At 36.7% G+C, this 23423-nt stretch overlaps 1 protein-coding gene across 1 annotated transcript in view; it reads right to left on the bottom strand.

Annotated features, from left to right (window-relative positions):
- The window catches only part of ERMP1 (endoplasmic reticulum metallopeptidase 1), a 68439-nt gene that overhangs the window by 29792 nt on the left and 15224 nt on the right, over positions 1-23423 (bottom strand). The window contains exons 4-12 of the mRNA XM_008568638.1: positions 18631-18777; positions 17857-17949; positions 15414-15626; positions 14332-14552; positions 11118-11292; positions 10523-10713; positions 6417-6569; positions 4394-4596; positions 3432-3547 (exon numbers count right to left, since the gene is read on the bottom strand). Of these exons, the coding sequence (XP_008566860.1) occupies positions 3432-3547; positions 4394-4596; positions 6417-6569; positions 10523-10713; positions 11118-11292; positions 14332-14552; positions 15414-15626; positions 17857-17949; positions 18631-18777 (1512 nt within the window). The remainder of the gene's footprint in view (positions 1-3431; positions 3548-4393; positions 4597-6416; positions 6570-10522; positions 10714-11117; positions 11293-14331; positions 14553-15413; positions 15627-17856; positions 17950-18630; positions 18778-23423) is intronic.

Raw genomic sequence — 23423 nt, 5'->3', positions numbered from 1 at the left:
AAAAAAAAAAAAAAAAAAAAAAAAAAAAAAAAAAAAAAAAAAAACCAAGATCCAACTATTTGTTGTCTACAAGAAATCCACTTTAAATATGGAGACACATATAGATTAAAAGTAAATGGATGGAGAAAGATATACCATGCTAACATTAATTAAAAGAAAGCTGGAGGGCCGAGCCCGTGGCGCACTCGGGACAGTGCGGTGCTGGGAGCGCAGCAGCGCTCCCACCGCAGGTTCGGATCCTATATAGGGATGACCGGTGTGCTCATAGTGCTCATTGGCTGAGCGCGGTGTGGCCGGTCTCAAAAAGGACAAAAAAAAAAGAAAGAAAGAAAGAAAGAAAGCTGGAGAACTATATTAATTTTAGACAAAGCAGACTTCAGAGCAAAGAAAATTATCAGAGATGAAGAGGGGCATTACATAACAATAAAGGGTAAATTCTCTAAGAAGATATACCAATCCTTGATATGTATGCACCTAATAACAGTGTCAAGAGGTTAGACAAAAACTCACAGAACTGAAGAAGAAATAGACAAATTCACAATTACAGTTGGAGACTTCAACACACCTTCTTCAGTATTAATAAATCCAGCATCCAGAAAATCAGTAAGAATATATAGTTAACTGAACAACATCAATCAACAGGATATAAGTGACACTTTTTGAATCCTCACCCAACAGCAGCAGCATACACATTGTTTTTAAGCTTACATGGAACATCACATCCTGCACCATAAAGCACACCTTATCAAATTTAGAATAGAAATCATATAAATATGCTCTCAGACCCAATGGAATTAAACTAGGAATCAATATCAGAAAAATAGCTGGAAAATCCCAAATTATTTGGAGATTAAGGAGCACACTTCCAAATAAATGGGTCAAAGAAGTTTCCAGAAAAATTTTAAAATATTTTGAACTAAATTAAAATGAAAATACAACTTAAAATATGTGGGATGGAGCATAAGCAATGCTAGAAGGAAATTTATAGCATTGAATGCATATATTAGAAAAGATGATCTAACATCAATAACGTAACCCTTCACCTTACGAAACTAGAAAAAGAAGAGCAAATTAAACCCAAAGGAAGTAGAAGAAAAGAAATAATATAAACTAGAACAAAAATAATGAAAACAGAAAATCAATAGAGAAAATCAACTAAACCTAAAGCTGGTTCTTGGAAAGATCAATAAAATCAATAAGTCCTTAGCGAGGCAAACCAAGAAAAAAAGAGAAAAGACACAAATCACTAATATCAGAAAAGAAAGGGGGCATCATTACAGATCCCTTGAACATTAATAGGATAAAGTAAGACCATGAACAATTATATGCCCACAAATTTGATAACCTAGATGAGATGAAATGAACGAATTCCTTGAAAGACACAATCTGCCAAAACTCACACTAAGAAACAGACTATCTGAGTAGGCCTGGATCTATTCTAAAAATAGAATAAATAACTAATAACCTTCTAAAATAGAAAGCACCAGGCCCAGCTGGGTTCACTGGTGAATTCTACCACTTAAGGAAAAAATTACATCAATTCTCTACAATCTCTTTCAGAAGACAGAGGCAGAGGGAATACTCCCAAACTCATTCTGGGAGCATTACCCTAATACCATTACCCTAATACCAAAATGAGACAAAGATATTACAAGAAAGAAAACTATATATCAGTATCTTTCATTAATATAGATGCAAAAATGATCAACAAAATATCAGCAAATCAAACCCAACAATGTGTAAAAAACGCATGACCAAGTGGGATCTATCCCAGGTATACAAGACTGGTTCAAATAAAAAATCAATTAATGTAATCCATTACACCAACAGGCTAAAGAAGAAAAATCACATGATCATATCGCCAGATGCAATAAAAGCATCTAACAAAATCCAATACCCACACATGGTAAAAACTCTCAACGAACTAGAAATTGGTAATTTCCTCAACCTGATAATGAACATCCACAAAATACCTATAGCTGACATCACACTCAGTGGTAAGAAACTAGTAGCTTTCCCACTAAGATCAGGAACAAGGCAAGGATGCCCCCTCTCACCACTCCTTTTCAAAATGATACTTAAGTCCTAAGTAATATAAAAAGACAAAAAACGTAAATACAAGATACACAAGTTGGAAAGAACTGTTTGTAGATGACATGATCATCTGTGTAGAAAATCTAAAGAATTGACAAAAAACAATTAGAACTATAAGCGATCACAGCAAGGTTCCTGGATACAAGGATAATATACAAAAATCAATTACTTTCCTATATACCATCAATGAACAATACCATTTACATTAGCACCCCAAAATGAACTACTTAGGAATAAACCTAACAAAACATGTACAAGAACTACATGAGGAAATTACAAAGCTCTGATGAAAGAAATCAAACAAGATATAAATAAATGTAGAGATATTCCATGTCATGGATAGGGAAAGTCAATATTGTTAAAATGTTGTTTCTTCCCAACTTGATCTATAGATTCAATGCAATCCCAATCAAAACCCCAGCAAGTTATTTTATGAATAGTGACAAACTAATTCTAAAAGTTTATATGAAAAGTTAAAAGACAGAACACAATACTGGAGAAGAACAAAGTTGGAGGACTGATACTACCCAACTTCAAGACTTACTATATAGCTACAGTGATTAAGATAGTGAGGTAATGGCAAAAGAATAATCAATCAATGGAACAGAACAGAGAGCCCAGAAATAGACCCAAACAAATATAATCGATTGATCTCTGACAGTGAAGCAAAGAGAATTCAATAGAGACAGGACAGTCTTTTCAATAACTGGACATCTACATGCAAAAAAAATGAATCTAGACAAAGACCTTACATCTTTTACAGAAATTAACTCAAAATGGATCATAGACCAAAGAGGAAAATGCAAAACTAAACAACTTCTAGGAAATAACACAGGAGAAAATCAAGGAACCTTGGGTTTGGTGATAAGTTTTAGATACAACATCAAAGGCATGATCCACAAAATAAAAACTATGTTGCACTTTACTAAATTTAAGAACATCTGCTCTGCAAAAGACACTATTAAGAGAATGAAAAGACAAGCCTGACTGGCAGAAAATATTTCCAAAGGACAAGTTATAAAGGACTTGTATCCCAAATATACAAAGAACTCATAAAATTCAACAATAAGAAAACAAACAACCCAATTAATTAATTAACGAAAGATCTGAACAGACACATTACAAAAGTATATACACAGATGGCAAATAAGTATATGAAATAAAATAAAATCTATTAAATTTTCTTTAAGAAAGCATAACCAGCTTCATTTGCTTTTAGAATCACTATAAGCTCTTCCTAAGTTGCTGGTCGGTGTAGTACATCTGAGGGAAAAACATACATGCAACTTATTTAAAAGTTTAACAAGAAGTGGAAAGAACAAACTCATATGACTCACCTGTTGCTTCAAAGGTCAACTTTATAGAATCCCAAGGTGTCTCTTCTTTGGAAAGAAGTCTGAAATGAGCAGGATTTCTTGGAGAAACTCCTGGGGCAGGAAGATACCAGTTTTTCCTATTTTGGAAAGTTAGCTTTATTAGTTGATATCTATCTATAACTCATGGAAGTGTTCAGAATATATGCACACATTCTGGGGTATGAAAATAAACTCTGATGGATATGATCAACAATGCCAGCTCCTCTGACACCCAGGCCACTGTTTAATAAAATCCTCCCAATGTTACAAACATAGGAGTTCCCTAGGTGATCTTGATTCCACTACCCACCCTATTTCTTCTCCAGTTCTTCACTGCCAAATCGTATTTCCCAGAAACAAAACTTGAGATTGATGCTTAACTGCTACCTATTATAATAGTTAGGAGGGCCACCCATTCTAACAACTCCAGTTTCTAGAAGAAAGACTTTTTGAAATACTACCATTTGCATGGGTGGAGTTGGAGAAAATTATATTAAGTGAAATAAGCCAGGCACAGAAAGAGAAATACTGCATGTTCTCACTTACATGTGGGAGCTAATAAAAATACATACACAAACAAATGGGGCAGAGGGAGAAAAAAAGAAAAGAAGACACGACAATCACAATAATTCCTTGAACTGGTTAAGACAGTGAACAAATATGATGTTGATGGAGGGGGAGACAAGGAGAGGGGGCTGGAAAAGGTGGAATTGGTAAAGGGACACGAAAATCAACTACATTGCATACCGATAAATTAAAATTAAAAAGAAAAAGAAAAACTACTCTTCTGAGTGCTTTATCCCACTAAAGAAATAGAAGTGCTATAGTGAAAGAAAAATAGTATAAATGTCACTTGTGAGTTAAGGCTAACAGTTGAAATAACAGAATGCTGAAACAGTGATAGGACATGAGAACAAACTTAGGCAGAAAAGTAATAAACCGACCTGATGAGAAAGTGCACTGGAAGATACCAAGGGAAACCACAAAGGGGTGCATTCTCCTCACAGTGAGCTCGAATGGTATCATTGATCTCGGGAATGTGAGGGGTTATGTGAGACATTCCAGTATAATCAAACCCATTAATCCATATTCCAGAGTCCTGTTTAACTACGTTTCCTTCCAAGTCATGAAATGTTCTAGTCATATGCTGAAAAGAACAAGACTAATGAGAAAACTACCGTTTCAAATAGTTCAATCATATTCCACCCCAGATTTTTTAAAAAGTGAGTATGTGCAACAATACCAAGAAATGATATGGATATGAAGCAAGAGAAAAGAGACACTAAAGGTTTCTAAGGTCCTGCTAGCACTCTTTCTTTCAAACTGAATGATGACTATATACATAATTGTTATATTGTATCTTACAAATATATTTATATCTTTAAATTTCATATAAAATTTTTTGAAAACCTACTTTGGATTCAAAAGACATGAATGTTAAAACTCCTCTTAGACAAGCATTTAAAACAAAAATATCCTAAGCACATATATAAATACACATACATTTTCCTTTCAGTGTATTACATGAAGCTAATTCATGTGCAGAGTAAACAGGAATCGCAGCTCACCACTAGATGACAGACTTGTGCCTAACATAATTCTATAGAGAGGCACCATGCTCCATTTTGGAATAGCTTTATTAACAGCAAAACCAGGCTGAAGACTATCAAACAGGAAAAGAACAAGAATTGCATAGGGTAGGGGTTGACCGGCCAACAGACCAAATTGCCCATTGACTGTTTTATAAATGAAGTTTTACTGGAACTGGTCACACACATTTGTTTAGGTATAGCTGCTTTTGCTCTGTAAAAAAGAGTAGCTATGAGAGAGACTGTATAGCTAGCAAAACCTAAAATGTTTATCATCTTGCTGTTTTACAGGAAAAGTTTGCCAACGTCTGACACAGGGGAAGAAGAGATGCCAAAACAAATCAAAACAGGTGTTTTTAAAAACAAAAATCTAGCTAAATACTATTGACATAATTATAAAAAATAGCACATCACTGAAAACACACTGAACCTCCTAAAAACTATCTGTTCTTTACTAAAGGTTTTACAAACTGTAAAATTTGTCACATAAAATGTATCACTGTATCCTTCAAGACCATAAGCAAAGAATATTTGGCCCCATTTCAAAAGCCCCCAAATTCAAATATTTTTAATTTTTCAAAGTCCTTAAATAATTATCTAGGTTATAACTCCTTTGGCATTTCTGTTTGGCCACTCCACAACAGATGACTGGAAATGGAGCTTAGGCTTTGTAGTACAAGCTCTAAAAAGTTTGGAGAAAAACCTGAAACCTAAAGAAAGTTCCAAATCTCCTTTTATTAATCTCTTTGTAAGTTATTTTGATTATGATATATTTTGAATGTTACTTAAGATCAATTTTACTAGCTTTCTAAAACATCTATTTTATTCTGCCAGTTAATAGTTCAGATTTTTCCTCAACCTGCAGACATTTTTACAATCTGTTTTTTTTTTTTTTTTCCCCCTGACCGGTAAGGGGATCGCAACCCTCCTCACAGTGTTGTCTGCACCATGCTCAGCCAGTGAGCACACTGGCCATCCCCATATAGGATCCGAACCCGTGGCCTCAGCACTACCAGCACCGCACTCTCCCAAGTGAGCCATGGGGCCGGCCCACAATCTGCCTTTCTAAAAGCTTATTACTGCATGCTACAATAATATCTGCTCTCGTCTTTCCACATAGGTACAGGTGTACAATTAGAGCAGCACTGACAACAAGCGAACATCTCCAATTAGGTCTCTTGGGAGAAGTATGTATAGCTGATAATGGCTCTTGATGGTCAGTCTTTTCCTCAGTGCTTTAGACACAAAAAAGTTGAGTTCAACTAAATAGGTCAACAGCAGAAAAGTCAGTTGAGTTTCCTGTTGACTCGTGAAGCCCAAAATGTACAAGGCTTTTCCTCTCCAGAATCTCAAATAGCTCATGTAAAACTGCTCTTACCTGAAGAAATACTCTCTTTGGCTTTGGATTAGCAGGATTGGAGCTGTATGGGAAAAAAGTTCCACTGCAAACAAGGAGGAATGTAATTGTACATACCAAAGTTAAAGTTAGCATGGTTTTTTTTGTGCTTTTGGCAAGGTAGATGAAATTAATCTAAAACACAAAACACAAAAATAGAAAAATTACAAATTCATGCCAGTGGCAGAAAGGCATTTTTAACTGACTTTATTTTGTAACAGGTATGTACCTAACAGACAATGAAGAAAACTTATCAGCATGTAGTAACATACTCCAACATTAAAATAAACAAAACATGAATTCTATGGGATTCCCATCACACCTCAGAGCCTAGAAAATGATAGATTCTTCTAATCAGCCATGATGGTCACCATCATGACATATTGGGGTTTTTTTGACAGAAAACACTAAGGAAAAAGGAAGTCAAGCACAGTGTCTCTGCTCAATCAGCTAATAGAATAAAGGATGCAGATGTGTCACCAGCCAAACCATTACCTTATTTTATTACTAATTCTATCAGTGCCCTGAGATAGTTAACACTGCATAGCAGGCACCATTTAACTAACTGTACCAAACATTATGACATCAAAGCTTTCATTAAATAACCAGAGATAAGCTTTTTAAGCATAAACAGATCTATTTCATTAAAACTCAAATTCCACCCATAATGCTTCTGCAATGTGCCAAAGTGTTGGATTCACCTAAACTAGCATTTAGATGTTTTGCCTGCAGACTTGTGTATAAGGAAAAAGTGCATTACAAAGTAATACTGTTCCGTTAGGTGATAAGTCAACCAATGTCAACTCAATCAAAACAACAAATCTGAATTTGTTAGTAGTAAAAGTGAATGGCTCAGTCTCAAGGCTGACATCCAAAAAAATCCTAAATATACTTATCTTAGCTTTTAAACTGTGATTAAATCACTGAATTAAAAACTGCATAGGACACACACAATTCACAGAATATGTCCACTTCGAAAAACAATGATCTAAACCCAGCTCCCCCTTTTGCCTTCTTTAGTTTATTGCCCACCCCCTGGTGTCAGTAAACACAGAAGTAAAGAACATGAATGTGAAAATATTTTGAGATGAAAATGAAAAATTAAGCAAGTATTCATAGCCTACCATCTACTCTACTATGTAAAGTTAAAGGACTTTCATACAGTGTACCAATATCTCATCTAGGGTAATCTCTAACAAAACAACAGTGGTCTAAAGGTCAAAGATCTTACATTCGTGCACTATGAGTACAAAAATAAAGTACCTGAGGACTTACGGCAGTAAGCAAAACACAATTTGTCACCCTATCTGCTCTCTCTCCTAATAGTCACAAGATCGAAAATACGGCTCCTCAGAGTTTCAATGTCCTGTCAAGTAATAAATTTCCCCTCCACTGGAAGGCTGGTAAGTTTAGGAACAGAGTCTTTTAGGTAATAATGTCATAATGCTGTGACTCCTGGCATTCTCAAGCCAGCTACTACCCAAAGTTGTCCTAAACCCTCACTTTCAGCTCACAGTTTCCACATCTACATTCCCTCTTCTCCAAATCATGAGGCTCATCTTCTGCCTCTTCCACCCATCTACTGGAAGAGGTTTGGTAATGGTATAAATGAAATGGCAATCACGAATGAAGGAGAAGAGGAGGAGGAGGGAATGGCCATAAAGTGACAAAGTGTTTGGATTCTACTGTTAATCACCTTGACAATTCCATTTCTGTCTTAAATGTTGCATCCTATGTCATTCTAGGTTCTGAAATGCAAGCAAAATAAAATTAAGAGAAGCAGGAGAGGGACCCTGAACTGTCCAGTGTGTGCTGATGGCTCTGAACTTTCTCTCTGAGTCTCCTGTTTCCACTCCTATCAGCAGTCCCACTTCAGTTCTCGTTCAATCAATATAACCATGACAGCCCAGCAAAGAGCAACCCCAGCAAACCCGTTAACGAATCACTTGACAGGAATTTAATTGCTTTCTAGAAAATATATTTAATAAATCCCCAAGGACTGAAAGAAAAGCTCTCTGAAATAGGCATTATTGTTCAATTCTCCATTACCCAAGGAGAATAGTCTCTCTATTCATAAGCCACTATCTTTTACACAGCTACACTTAAATAAGAAAATGATGAAAATAACGATAACCCACAGGATCAAAGAGCAGCAGAGCTATTTCACATTACAATGAAAATGAAATGAGGTTGTTAAAGTATTCCAAGAGGCGCTCTTCTTTCCAAAAGCTTTCCTAATAAAATATAATTTAGAAGATAATACACCTTAATCCTCTTTCTTCACTTCCAAGATTTCCATGCTTTGGGGACATTTTCAATTTTCACAGTCAGAGTTTCCAGGGTTCATTTTGCCTCCTTCCATATGATCAATGGAACAGAAATCAAATGTCCCACAGTTGGGTCATCTTTTATGGGTATCGACAGCTTCTGTTCATTGACTATAATTTAATAAATACATGTGGGGGGTCCAGTTCAAAACTTAGTGACTTTATGTTAGAACCTAATCTATAGATGATGATCTCCTTAAATCCTCAGAACAGCAAACCTATCTATTAACAAGTACAGAGGATTTAAGGGTTAATATTAAAACCAAAAGAAGTAAACCTTGCAGGCAACGAAGAACATTTTAGAACTTTCCATCCATCTTTGCAAATACCTACAAGGCCTTAATCATTATCTTAAAGGTACAATGGTAGAAATGCTCAGATTTCTTTTAGGACTAGTAGCCAACCTCAAACAATAATGTACATAAAATGGACAAAATTTTTTTACGAATAATAATAGTAATGTGCATAAGAATTATTCCCCAGGGTTAGATACGCAAAGCCACGTATACAGAGCTTTACTGGCTACTTAATGGACTTCCATAGATGACGCTGAGCATGTGTTTGGTGTTCTCCTTACCTGCTGTCTTTAGAACCTAACTTCCATATGAGATGCCCTTTACTGTGTCAATATGAAAAACTCTATTATTTCCATGGAGAAAAGAACTATAATAAAGCTACAACTCCTTTTCTATTTGGTCCTCTAGCCTCCAATATCAAGGTGTACCTATGGGTATTCAGTAAGCACTTATTCTTGGGAATGCCAATTAAAACAGCCACAAAGCAGAGGCCTGCCTTCTGCAGAGGGGCCCGGCCTGAGTCTTGGAAGTATGGATACCATGCAAAGAGCAGAACCCTGCCTAGGGCATGCTCCTCCAAAGCGGGGACTGGTCTTAAACTCTCCATCATTATCTTTCCTTCCTTCTGTAGAGTCCCAAGGGAAGAGAAGCAGGGACAGAAAATGGAGCTCTCCCTCCTAGGGCAGGATGCTGACAAAGCAAAATGAGGACTAACAAGGCCTGTGATACTCTTTCACTACTTGGCAAGCGAAGGCATGTTTGAGTGTCCTAACCGTACATAACCCAAGGACAGGGACAGAAAATGGAGCTCTCCCTCCTAGGGCAGGATGCTGACAAAGCAAAATGAGGACTGACAAGGCCTGTGATACTCTTTCACTACTTGGCAAGCGAAGGCATGTTTGAGTGTCCTAACCGTACATAACCCAAGGAGACAGACTCAATTAATGAACTGAGATGCACTAGCAACAGGGTAGTGGAATGATAATGAAAAAAGCCTCATCAGAATTGGTCCTCCTTCACTCACTCTAACGGCACTAATTAAACTACCATGTATTTATTAACACTTGCCTCTAATTAGTAAGTTTAAAACACACTATTAGGAATCATTCTAAAAGCTCACTACCAGGCAATCTCTAGCAATTCTCACTTGGTATGCATTCTGTGAATTCACATTCAGATAGTCTGAAAGGCTACTTGAAAAGAGGTATAATCAGAGGACTTGGGAGGATGGGGAGGGAAAAGTTTAAAAAATTAAAAATACAGCCATAACAAAAATCCCCATTCTATATTTTCTTACCATACCAAATCGACAAGATGCATAGCCATTCATCATTTCTTTTGCTTAAGACTTTCTCAATAAAGTATAAACAATACTATTCCATAGATTCTAGTACAGTTAAACTCATCACATATTCACATAAAAAAAAATGAAGAAGAAAAATGACAACGAAATTTTCTTCCTTACAAAATAGGAAGAGAGAATCATCGTACAACCAGCCATAATTGACGCCAGCACAACATCAGGTGGGATTTCTGAACCACTTCTCCCAAGGATAGGTGTAAACATCTCAAATACCGCCCAGATAAGGTACAATGCATAAAGATATGGAATGAACATCCCCAAAAGGTAAAAGGCAATAAATTTTCCTTGGGCACCTATGGAAAAAGAGAAGAAAAACACACATCTAAGAAATTCCACAGTGAGATACAGAGTTTTACAGTACTGGTGTACCTTGGCACCTAACAGAAATTAGGTTAGATGTGACTCTTGTCCTTTAGGTATATATTATCTAGTGAGATAAGACACTTCCACCCAGAGACAATAAAATACAACTAACAGTTAAACAAAATACACAAGTAATATATTAGCATGTGTTCATAACATAAGAATGTCATGGGGTATAAGGTAGAAGATAAAAATCTGTGTGTGTGGCATGAAAAAAACAGTAACGATTTAGAAAGCCTACTTAATAAGAACAAAAAACAAATACCCCCTGGAAGCCTTATCTTATGTATCTTAAGGTATTTCCCCATTTGTATCAAAACCAAAAATACCCTACCATGCTGCATAAAGTCCTTGTGCACGCAAAGCTTTGTGAGCAATGGAAATGCTACCCAGACCGCACTAATAAATGCTGTGCAAAGTCCTTGATAAGTGAGAGTTACAAGAAAACCACAATGCACAAACAGCGAGATGTCAAAAAATACTTCTCCCAGATACTGGTCACTGGCATTCTGCAAGAAAGAAAAATATACAAGTAGTCTCATTCGTGGGTCATTCATAAAGATCTTTTATTGTAATACAATTTCCGCCACTCAGGAGAGCTACATTTTGTTTTAAGGAATGTCTACCCTTTAAGCTGACAAAGTAAACACAGACAAAGCTACCTCCTATCATGAAGTAATAAATCCAAATTGCTGCACAGGAAAGGGCAATCTAACAAAATAGAGTGAAAGCAATACCATTACTTATATTTAATCTGTGCTTTTCTTCCACTAGGCTAAAAGTAACCTTTGGAAAAATTCCCAAACAGAAGAAAGGACTCTCCTAATAACATTAATCTCTGTAAGTTTTTCTGTTTATGCAACTTCCAAAGACTGTTTCAAGCAAACTAGAGAAATAACCTCTGAAGGAACATTACAAACTCCTGCAGAACAACCAATAGCACACCTGGAAAACTGCAGGACCTTTAAAGCAAGCTGGGGTTTGACTTGATTTTCTGAGTCTTTTCTTTTTACAGTTGGTCTTGTACCCCTTTCTTGTACTCCTGGTGCTTTCACATTATAAAATTTGGTCTATATTTTTTGAGACTTGAAGTCGGAGGGTTCCTATGCAGCACCTTGCACTCTTCAGAAGAAAGTTGCCATATGAACTTAATACATTTTAACATCTGCACAAGGAATTCTATTAATGCAAACATCAAAGTTATAATTACAGTGCATAAATACCAAAATGGAAATAGATATATTTTAAGTTTCTCCTTCCTCTGCCTTCTTCTTTCTGCATAACCCAGGGCTTGTTTTTTATAGGAAACTCTACTTCAAGAGTTCAAAAGAGTTTCTGTCATATGTTTTCAAAACAAGTTCAAGTTCATTTGACAACTCCCCTCCCCCTTGGACAATGACAAATAGGCTATAGTCATTAAATACTTAGACACGGAACACAGTGCTGCTCAAGAGGTTTGGTCTTTAAAAAGAAAAAAATAATTCTTAGGATTCATTCTGAAGCTGAATGCCATTCAGATATTTGAAATCAAAGATCTAGCAATGAAAACTGAAATAACTGAAAATGTTTTATATTAAATGCCCAAACCACACCAAAGATAAAACAAACAACCCTCAAATCTATTTTCATCCTCACCTCTATTTACTCCTCCTACCCGTGCCCCATTCCAATCCATTTTATATACTGTTACTAGAGTTTTCTTACTAAATAACAAATTCTCTCACACACTATCCTGCTGAGAACATTTCAGTGGTGGCCTCAATGATTTTTAGGGTAATGCTCCAACTTTACCCTGGCCTACTTTTCCAGTTATTGTGCTGTCACCTTGTCTTTACCACATTGGACTTTTTATTGGCTATGACCCAAATGTATCTTGTATATTCCCAGCTGTGACTGCTCATCAATGTGTTCTCTATCTGGCAAACTTCTACTCATGCTTCAAAAGCTCCATTCAAATGACACCACCTCCTTCATAAAGCTTCTTGACTTCCACAGGCAAAATTCTTCTCTCTTGCCCTTGTATTCCTGTAGCACTGTGTATGTGTCATTCTATTTCACATCATCCCACAGTTTATGCAATTACTGTGGAGACTGCATCTGCCCAAATGAAAATGTGACCTCCTCAAAGAAAGAGATCACGTACTTAACGAATCTCTGCATCACCAGTCTTTAAGCATGGTGCTACTGGGTGCTTAAAGAATGTTTGTGAAATGAAAGTGAAACACATTACTCTTTCCATTATGCTTTCAGCCCAAAGTGTTATGATCAGACCACTGAAATTAGTGAATGCAAATGGAATTTTAATAAGCATTTCTATTCTGTCTGTGCCCCAATCCACAACAGTCAGCCACATTCTGGTTACATATAGCTGCACTAAGAATATGCATGTGAAAAAGAAAAAAAGAAAGAAAAAAACCTTAAATTAAAATTAAAAAAAAAAAAAAAAAAAGGCAGCAGCATGTGAAATTGAGTCCCATGGTGTAATTCTTTTGGAAACTGAAGCCACTAAGATAAAATTATGAGCTCAACCATAAGCAGATGGCTAATTTCAAAGAAAACTTTCTTCAGTAGAGCCTGCTAACACAGAAGAAAGATTCCTCAGACCATATCCCAACATTAACTAAAACTGAGACCAAGGTTGGGATACCAAAGACGACCTTGTAGAAGGATGCTGGATTATAGTGTTCCATGTCTCCATTCTAATCCCTATTAAGACAAATTGAAAAAAAAAAACAGGTGTCTATTGGCTGTCTTAACAACAATGGAGCTAAGAAGGACTTTCCCCTTTAACTCACTTAGAAAATCGGCAACCATGACTCTCTCTTTGTAATTCAACTTTAGTCCTATTATTTCATAACTCTAATTCCTAATTTTGTTTTTACCAAACAAATTTATACAGTTGAAACAATAGCAATATGACAATATTCTCTAAAAATCAGTATAAATCATTTGGAACCCTATTTCCTTCCCTTCCTTCTTTTTTCCTTAGCAATGTGTCTTTAACCCTGTCACCACTCATGCAAGCTATTAGAATCTGCATCAATAACACATAGCTAAAAGGAAAAAGTGAAAAAAACATGGAAACCTTTAAGTGCAACATTTTAGGCAACAAATGCTATGTGTCAAACACTGCCTAAGCACAGATAAAGCAATAAATAAAACACATGGAGCTTACATTTCAGTGGAGAACAGAGATATTCAAACATAAATAACTGGGGGAGCCAAGGGAGGGTTGGTAGATACAAGAACATAGTTAGAAAAACTGCAGCAAAGTAAGCAGATCAGAGGGTTGTGCTAACAAGCCTTGCTGTCACCACTAGCCTAAACCCTGTTTACAGTCCAACTTTATAACCTAATTTGAATTCTGCAACACAACCCTCAGAATAAGAAACCTTCCAGAAAATTAACACAGTTGTGGAAGTGCTTTCTCTAACCATGCTGAACAATTTTTAATAGTTCAAAAGGCCAAATACGATTAATCCCACTTGAGTTTGTCTTCAATCCTTGAAGGCAGAAAACAGAAATCAATAAATATACCTAATACTTACCACATAATAAAGCCTTTTTGCAAGGGTATGAATGAATATTATTTTGGCTATAGCTGCAGTTCCATACAAACAAACGGAGACGTAGAAGTGGTTATACCATGAGAGAGACTGTCCAATAAGAGAAATGAACACTGCTATAATGAGGACAGTAACAAGGCTAGTGAACCAGCTAATCAGAGTGATGCCAAGTCCACACAAGAAGTCCTTCATGTAGTTAGCAGCTAATGAAGAGAAAACAAAAAGCTGAGATCACCATCTTCATCAAATCAATTACATAGCCAGTCAGAAGGCAAACATTAAAGCACATTCACGACTGTAACATAAAGTACTTAAATGTCCTGGTGTTGAGGTTTGTTAAACATAAGAACACGGAAGATATCAAAGAATAATATTCAAGTAACATTTATTGAGAGTCTGTGGACACTAAAAACCCAGAGATAAGTCTTCTAGGAACAGTTCAAATACATTCCTTACTAGGGAAATGGGTAGTCTTAATCTTCACCCCCTTCGGGATGCTTTGTGTATCAAAATATTAGCAAGAATGGAAGGCAAAGTTCCATATAAAATCTTGCTAAAAGAAGGTAAAAAAACGGAGATGAGGAGCATGGGAAAAATTACTGGTGAGAAAGGATTATTTACATTGCTGCTGAATATTTTATCTTGTAACAGCGCATAATTTAGACTCTGAAATATTTCAAGCAGAAACATTTCAAGTAGAAGGGACCAATTTAACCAAAAGCAGTTCATTCATACCTCAGAACAGTGTGCTGTTTGGTCTGTAGTGTGGACAAGACTTTGTAATGGGACTTTTCTTTAAAAGTAAATCTATACAAATCGTTTTTCAATAGCTCCTGTGTGACATAAGTTTTATGTAAGTGCATAAAACTTGTCTGCTTCACCAAAACTAAAAGTATAATGAGTATATTAATTTAATATTTATTTAGGAATTTTTTACAATATAAGTCAAATGCTGTTTTCTTAAGATTTTTCACTTCTTGGGAAGATATAAGCAAACTGACTAAAAAACTTCAAAAAATCCTACAGCCATGCAAGTATTTGCAGTTTTAGAGGAAAATACTTACTCTTATGTTTGGGCTGCAACAATTTTTTGCCCAGATACAAAACAACAGCCATTACCACCATGTAGTTTATTACTGAGCCAACATGAGAGGGGTAGGCAATGACAAACAGGCCAAGCACATCAAAGAAGACCATGTTTCCATGTCGATACTTAGAGGAAGAAGCCAGCATATCAGACGTAGCTAGATATTTAAGAACTGCTAAAATGTTGTCACCTATTTGTAAAGAAAAGAAAGACAATGAAGTTGAATAAACTATCTGAATGTAATTTACATGTACAACTATTTAAAGCAGAAATAAACTATATACTACTTGAATAAAGAAATAAAATGTGAACATAAATTGTTTTCCCCCATCCTACTGTTCTCCCCCACTTTTCTTAATAAATTTCTCAAATAAGGTCCATGCCCCCCACTCCATTTCCTCTCCACTTCAAAGCTCAGTCAAATGGCCTTTGTCCTTTCCCCTCTATTGTAACTTTTTTTTTTTTTTTTGGCAGCTGGCCAGTACTATTACAACTGTTCTCAATGGTCAATTGTACCCTCACTGTTGGCAAACCCAAAGGCTGTTTCTTAGTCTCCTTCATTTAATATATATTAACTATACAAGATACTATTCTGGATACCAAAAATTCAGTGGTGAACCAAGAGACAAAGTCCTCTCACAAAGCTCACAGACACTAAACAAGCTGTTACAAACGTGTTAAGAATTAATAAGAAGGGAGTAGAGTCCCATGGGAACGTATCATGGGAGACTAATGGAGTTTGGGAAGTCAGACAAGCATCCCTGCAGAAGCGATATTTACGCTAAAGGATGTATAGGAGCTAGCTACCAATAAGGGAGACTGTCCAGACTGAGAGAACTGTGCAGGTGAAGACCACGAGGGGGAAAGTTCTAAATACAAAAAAAAAGTCCTGAGCGAGGAGAGAAAGTATTCAGCATGATGCTGGAGAAGCAGGGGGAGTCCTATCAGGCAAATCTTGGCACATCAAAGGTCTGTAACAAATATTTGTTGTATCAGTAAACGAATGAGTTCAAACTTTAACACAGGGGCAGTAAGACTTGCTCGTCCATCCTTGACTTTCTCTTTTTTTCTTCACTTAGGACACCACACTCTTACCACTAGATCTCTTTCACAGGCTTCTCTCTCTACCTTAAAATGTTTTTCCCAAAGCCGTCTTAATCCTCTCCCTTTGCTTCACTCCTCCAAAAGACATTTCCATTCTCCATACTCGTGTTGTTTTCTCTATGCCTTTAATTCACAAACCCACATACCGAGTTCTGCCAAGAGCTCTCACACTGTATCTGTTTTCCACAGGCTGGTCCACAGACACCCCCGTCTCACACATCTGACATGACTCCCAGTCTCCTTTCCCTGTCCACTGCCGCTCTAGATGAAGGTCGCCTTCCCACTTCCCCATCACAAACAATGGCACAGCCTTTCCCCAGCCAGCGAGGCTTTATACTTGGTGATCATCTTGGCTGCCGTTCATGTGATTCCTCCCTTCTATCCGACCTGTCAAGTCCTGCTGAATTTATATTCCAAATGTATCTAATTTTCCATCCCTCCCCTTTCATTTCTATCTGTTGTGAACACCACCGTCTGGGTCCTCATTATTCCACACTTAAATTACTGTCAGAACAGCTCTGACTCCTGGCTCTCCCCGCCACATGACCCACTCCCCACTGCATTCCCCAGACTAACAGCATTTAAAGCCATCTTAATGAGTTCATTCATGGGCTCAGGCCCTCAATGATTCCTTATTCATATAGCATCTTCTCTCTGATTTATAAAGCCTTCTACAATTTTCTCTACTCCATACACTTCTACCTCATTCCTATTTCTGAAAATACTACTTCCATTCTAATCTGACAGTCTATTCATCAACAGCCTCCCACACACAAACACACCCTACCCATACTGTGCTCTTACTTGGAACATCCTCTTTTCTCCACAGGCCAAATCCTACCAACTCTTTAAGGCTCTGCACCAGACTCACCTCCTCAGACTACTCCAGATCTCTCTGGAAAGCACTTTTAACTCTCTTGCACCTGTGTCCTTCTCTGATACCTATCCTATAACCCTCTCACCTGTTCTCACTACCCAACTGTGGATCAACATAACTGCTTTCTACACCCGGGCAAGCTGCCCAAATGTGTCCTAGTGCCACATGTCCAATATGTTCTTATTGCGCAGCAATACTATCATAACCCTAGGTCAACCTCTTTCCAGTTCCTCACAATGAAATGTTCTTATGTTCTTAATTGCTAAATTAGACCGCAAGACTAAAATTCAAGCTCTCGTTTCTCTAACACCAAAGCCCTAACTCATTCATACTGCACAATGCCTCGCTAATGCACAGGTCACAGAATAATTATAGGTTTATAGGTCATCCTTAATATTTAATCTTACCATATATCAAAAGTTTAAATTAGAACACCAACCTGCTCTCTGAATGGAATCTGTTAGAATTCTGTCTGCTGTGTCATACTTGGTGTGATAAATGTATCCATTTTCAATAAAAGCTAGGTCTATTCCTAAGACATACAGAAAAAAAAAAGTCATTTTCCTTTAAATATCAATTTTGCTTTCAGCCTATTTGTTTACTGTATTAACTTCATAAAACACAAAATGTCAAAGCAGTGGCATGACTGCTTTGTCACATATATAAACGAATGATGTAAACTCTCTCCCAAATTCTTAGAGAATCTATAGGTATGGCACATAATTTAATTCAATACGTAATGATTTAGGAAGTACACCACTCCACAGGGAGGCATTAGAAGTCACCTGGCAAGGGGTAGGAATATTGAGTTTGGCAGGTCAAACTTTGCCACCTACATCCCTGACAGCATAGAGATAAACTTTAACCTCAAACAAGCAATGCAAGTCACCAAGGTAGTTGGCAAAGCAAGACAACAACAACCTCTAATGGATCTGTTACCATCTTTAGGGAATGAAGCGCTAAACAGTTCTTCCCTGTTGTTCTGTCACACTGTGGGGCAAGATGACATATTCCATAGGAGGCAAGCATTTAAATTAGTATAGAGTTTAAAAAAGGATAATATTAGGAACTCTGTTTCAGTGAGTCAAAATGTATAGCTCTCACAAGAGAATCTGCTCTCAGAAAATGCTGTTTACTCACAAACTTTCAAGAAGTAAAACTTACTTTTTATAAATCACTGCTGCACAATAGCCCACAACCATTGACAGAATACCTGGAATGTTCCCAAAATCCCTGTAGATACGGAAGTCAGTATCTGAGGGAATGATTCCACTCTGAAAAACCTCCTGAGCCACCACAGAAGCAAAAGGGTGTTTAGCTGCTGAAACATAAGCTTGAACTAACCAAGGATTTTCAGGACCTGAAATGAAACATGACAATACAATAAATGACTAATGAGTAATTTTTTTAACATAACTAATTTTTTTTAACACACCAAAAATAGTAACAGTAATGGTTTTAGGAGATGGGTCCAGAACTTATTTTTTTATTCCCTTTTCTGTATTTTCCAATGTTTCTCTGATACATGTGTATGCCTTTTAGAATGAAAAATAACCTTTTATAAGGGTAAAATTATTTTAAATTATAAAATAACAGCACTACAAAAACTTTAAGTCTGGAAAAAAAAAAAATCATTCACCCTAAATCTATCAGTCTATCATCCTATAATAACTATGACCAATGTTATATCTTCAATCTTCTTACTAATGTGAGATGTGTGTGCATTGCTACACATCCTATAATAACTATGACCAATGTTATATCTTCAATCTTCTTACTAATGTGAGATGTGTGCGCATTGTCTTCTTACTAATGTGAGATGTGTGCGCATTGCTCAATGGGTGCATACATATGTACATTGCTTTTTCACTTAATATTACATTAAATGCATTCTCCTATGTTGCTAAATATTACAATGATCATTTTAATAACTGCTTAACATGTCACTGAATATACCATAAAGTTCCTTACTGTTTATAATTTATCAGTAATAACTTTGCATTCATATCTTCATCCAGATATAGCTTTTTTCAAAACTGGCAGTTTTTATTTAGGATAGTGGGATAAATTGTATTTTTCTTCCAAATCATTCACTCTTTGCTCCCTGAAAAGATTATATATTCCTACCCTTGCCATGTAACTTGTAATGCTTCCCTATGGAATTAGTACATACTCTTCTCCACCCTATTAACTGCAGGCTTGGCCACATAACTCGCTGTGGCCAACTGACTGTGAGCAAATTTGACATGACCCGGACCCGAGTAGACTCATAAAATACAGTTCATAGTCCATACCCTCTTTAACTTTGACCATGAGGTCAATACATCCCTGATGGGGGCTTCTCCTTCAGCCTGGACCCCAGAATGAATAAGACATATAAAACATAATAACCATGGAAAATAACTGTGTTATTCAGGAACCAAAATGTGATATGAGCAAGAAATAAGCCTTTCCTGTTGTAAACCACTGAGATTTGGGGGTTGTTTTGTTACAAAATTTAGCAACACGCTGATTGATGTAAGATCAAGTAATTGCTACTGAATCTAAGACTACTGTTTTCATAACTTTATAAACAGATGATCAAATTACTTTCATACATTTTTTTTAAATTACCGAAAATGGGGGAGGGGCGATGGAAATAGACACGTGATTTAGATACAAAGATATCGGACACAGATTTTAAAGCAATTATGATTAACATGTTAAACACTGATGGTATCAAGAATTTCACTAGATTAGTACAATCTATTTTTTAAAATCAAGTGGAAATACTACAACTGAACAACATAATAACTTACGTTGAGAATCTTAATAAATGGGCTTAATACAAGGTTAAACACAGCAGAAGAAAAGATCATAGTTTAGGGCTGGGCTTTTAGCTCAGTTGGTTAAAGCGCAGTGTTATAACACCAAGGCTGAAGATTCAGATCCCATACTGGCTAGATGCCAAAAAAGGGGGTGGGGGGAAGGATTATAGATTAATACAATTAAAGTACAGAAAGAAAAAGGGATAGGAAAATACAGAAATGTGTACAAGAGACGTACGGGAAACATGGGATACAATGAAAATTTCTACCATATGAGTAGCTGGAGTCCTGGAAAAACAGGAGACAGAATGGAACCGAAGCAATGCTTAAAGAGGTAATGGCCAAGACTCTTCCAAAACTCACAGAAAACATCAAGCCATGAATTCAAAAAGATCCACAACCCCAAACAGGATAAATATAAAGAAAAACCAATTCTGACACCAAGATCTTTGCTTCTGAATACCATTACCCACTACACGGAACCAGGTCTCCTAAGAGAAATGGCTGATTCAACCTCCAACTGGGGCTAGAAAAGTACAAGATAAATTGAAACACCTTGTACCAGAAAGTGCTGAAAAAGGTATGTTAAAAGGGCACAGGCACCATTTTGAAGGGCTGCCGCTGGCTTAAACTGGGACGATTCATACATCAAAATAAATATCAACAGTTAACAGGGCTGGCCCGTGGCTCACTCGGGAGAGTGCGGTGCTGATAACACCAAGGCCACGGGNAAAAAAAAAAAACAGTAACAGATTATATACAGATGCTCCTCAACTTAACAATGGAGTTATGTCCCAATAAACCCATCATAAGTTGAAAATATAAGACAACAATACATTTAATACACCTAACCTACTGAACATCATAGCGTACTAAGCCTAGCCTACCTTAATACTGCTCAGAACACTTACATTAGCACACCCTGTAAAACAAAGCCTATTTTATAATTGTTACATATCTTATGTAATTTATTGAATACTGTGCTGAAAGTGAAAAACAGAATGATCATATGGATCCTCAAAGTATAGTTTCTACTGAATGTGTATCGCTTTCCCACCATCATATTGTAAAGTCAAAAAATCTTAAGTTGAGGGCCGACCCCGTGGCTCACTCAGGAGAGTGCGGTGCTGGGAGTGCAGCAGCACTCCCGCCTCGGGTTCGGATCCTATATAGGGATGGCCGGTGCGCTCACTGGCTGAGTGTGGTGCGGGCGACACCAAGCCAAGGGTTGCAATCCCCTTACCGGTCAAAAAAAGACAAAAAAAAAAAAAAAATCTTAAGTTGAGGGCCGACCCCGTGGCTCACTCAGGAGAGTGCGGTGCTGGGAGTGCAGCAGCACTCCCGCCTCGGGTTCGGATCGTATATAGGGATGGCCGGTGCGCTCACTGGCTGAGTGTGGCGCGGGCGGCCCCAGGCCAAGGGTTGCAATCCCCTTACCGGTCAAAAAAAGACAAAAAAAAAAAAAAAAAAAAAAAAAAAAAAAAAAAAAAAAAATCTTAAGTTGAGCCATCATAGAAGTTGCAGACCATCTCTAATTATGGAATAAAATAAAAATACACAAAATGCTGAAATAAAATACACACCAAAAAAGGGGGAATGGGAAGCCTTCTAGTAGAATTCCAACTACAAACTATAGATGGAATGATGAAGTTAGAAAACTCAGCATTTGGCAAGCATTAGAGTAAAAATGGTTTGGAGCAAAAATCATCAGTGATTGTCAAAACTAAGATCAAAGTATGAGGAAAAACAGGATACTTATATAGTTTCAAAGTACCTGCTACAAAATGAAAAACAGTAACTTGTACAAAAGGAAAAATAGTAGAAAAACCTAGCCAATACCTTAATCAAATGATGAAAAATTAACATCATCAGTAATGAGACAGATATTATACACCTCCTGATGTGATGTACTGAGCACACAAATACAAAAGGAAAAAGAAAAACACTGGTAGAGAAACATATAGGTTATGAGACCTTTATCATACTAAAAATATTATTAAAATATTATTACACTATAATTAGACATTAATAATTTAAATTATACTATTAAAATATGACTAAAACCATATTGAAAAACAGGTAAAACTAAACCATGAATAAAAAGGTGATTATCATAAAAATCAGGATAAGTTACTCTCAGGTAGGAGGGAGTTGTATTTGAGAAGCAGCAGGTGACAAACTTTTGCAAGGGCATGGCTAGAGTCTATCCCCTTTCATGAGATTGGACTAGAAGGGTATTCACCTTACAATAATTAAGTTTTACACTTTTATTGTGTGTGTATTAAGATTGTGATATATTCAATAATACATGATAATTAAATACTGTTTGATCCTGGATTGGAACCTAGATGAAAAAAACAAAACAAAAACAGCTAGGACATTACTGGAGCAATTGGAGAAATCTGTATGTGCATTGTATATTAGATAATAGTTTATATTTCTTGAGTGTGATAAATATACTGTTACAGAGGAGCATATCCCTGTTCTTTATCTACTGAGATTATCGACTGACATGATTTTTCTCCTTTATTGTGATAATGTGGTGAATCACATAGATTTATTTTCAAATATTAAACCATCCTGTGCTCAGCTTGGTTGGAAAGTATTATCTTCTGTGTGTATATATATTGCTGGGTTCAGTTCGCTAATACTCTATTTAGGACTTTTAAATCTAAGTTTGGTATTATCTACCAAAAGTGTCTACCAAAGCTGAACATATGCACACCTTATGACTCAGCAATTCCACTCAGAAATGTGCATCCACATACATGTGTACCAAAAGACATTTACAAGAACGTTCACAGCAGCACTATTCACCAGAGACCAAACCTGGAAACAATCTAACATCACTAGTGGAATGGATAAATTGTTCCACAATGGAATATTATTTAGCAATGAAAAATAATGAACTACAGCTGAACACAACATAGATGAATCTTACAGAAATAATGTTGAGTGAAAAAAAGTCACACTTTTTAAAAAAATCTATCAAGATGTAAGTCAGTACAGCAGTAACTTTTTGGGAGAGGAATGACTGGGAAGGGCCACAAAGGAGACTTCTGGGGTATCAGTCATATTTTCTATCTTGATCTGGGTGATGATTACATGACTATATTCCATTTGTAAAAATCAATAAGCTGGGGGCCGGCCCGGTGGCGCACTGAATAGTGCGCCGCTTGGGAAGCGCGGCGGCGCTCCC

This window comes from Galeopterus variegatus, unplaced genomic scaffold (genome assembly GCF_000696425.1).
Source record: "Galeopterus variegatus unplaced genomic scaffold, G_variegatus-3.0.2 Scaffold427, whole genome shotgun sequence".
In the NCBI taxonomy this organism is placed as follows: domain Eukaryota; kingdom Metazoa; phylum Chordata; class Mammalia; order Dermoptera; family Cynocephalidae; genus Galeopterus; species Galeopterus variegatus.
Note: the sequence above shows the minus strand (reverse complement) of the source record. Positions and strands in the feature narration are given on the sequence as shown.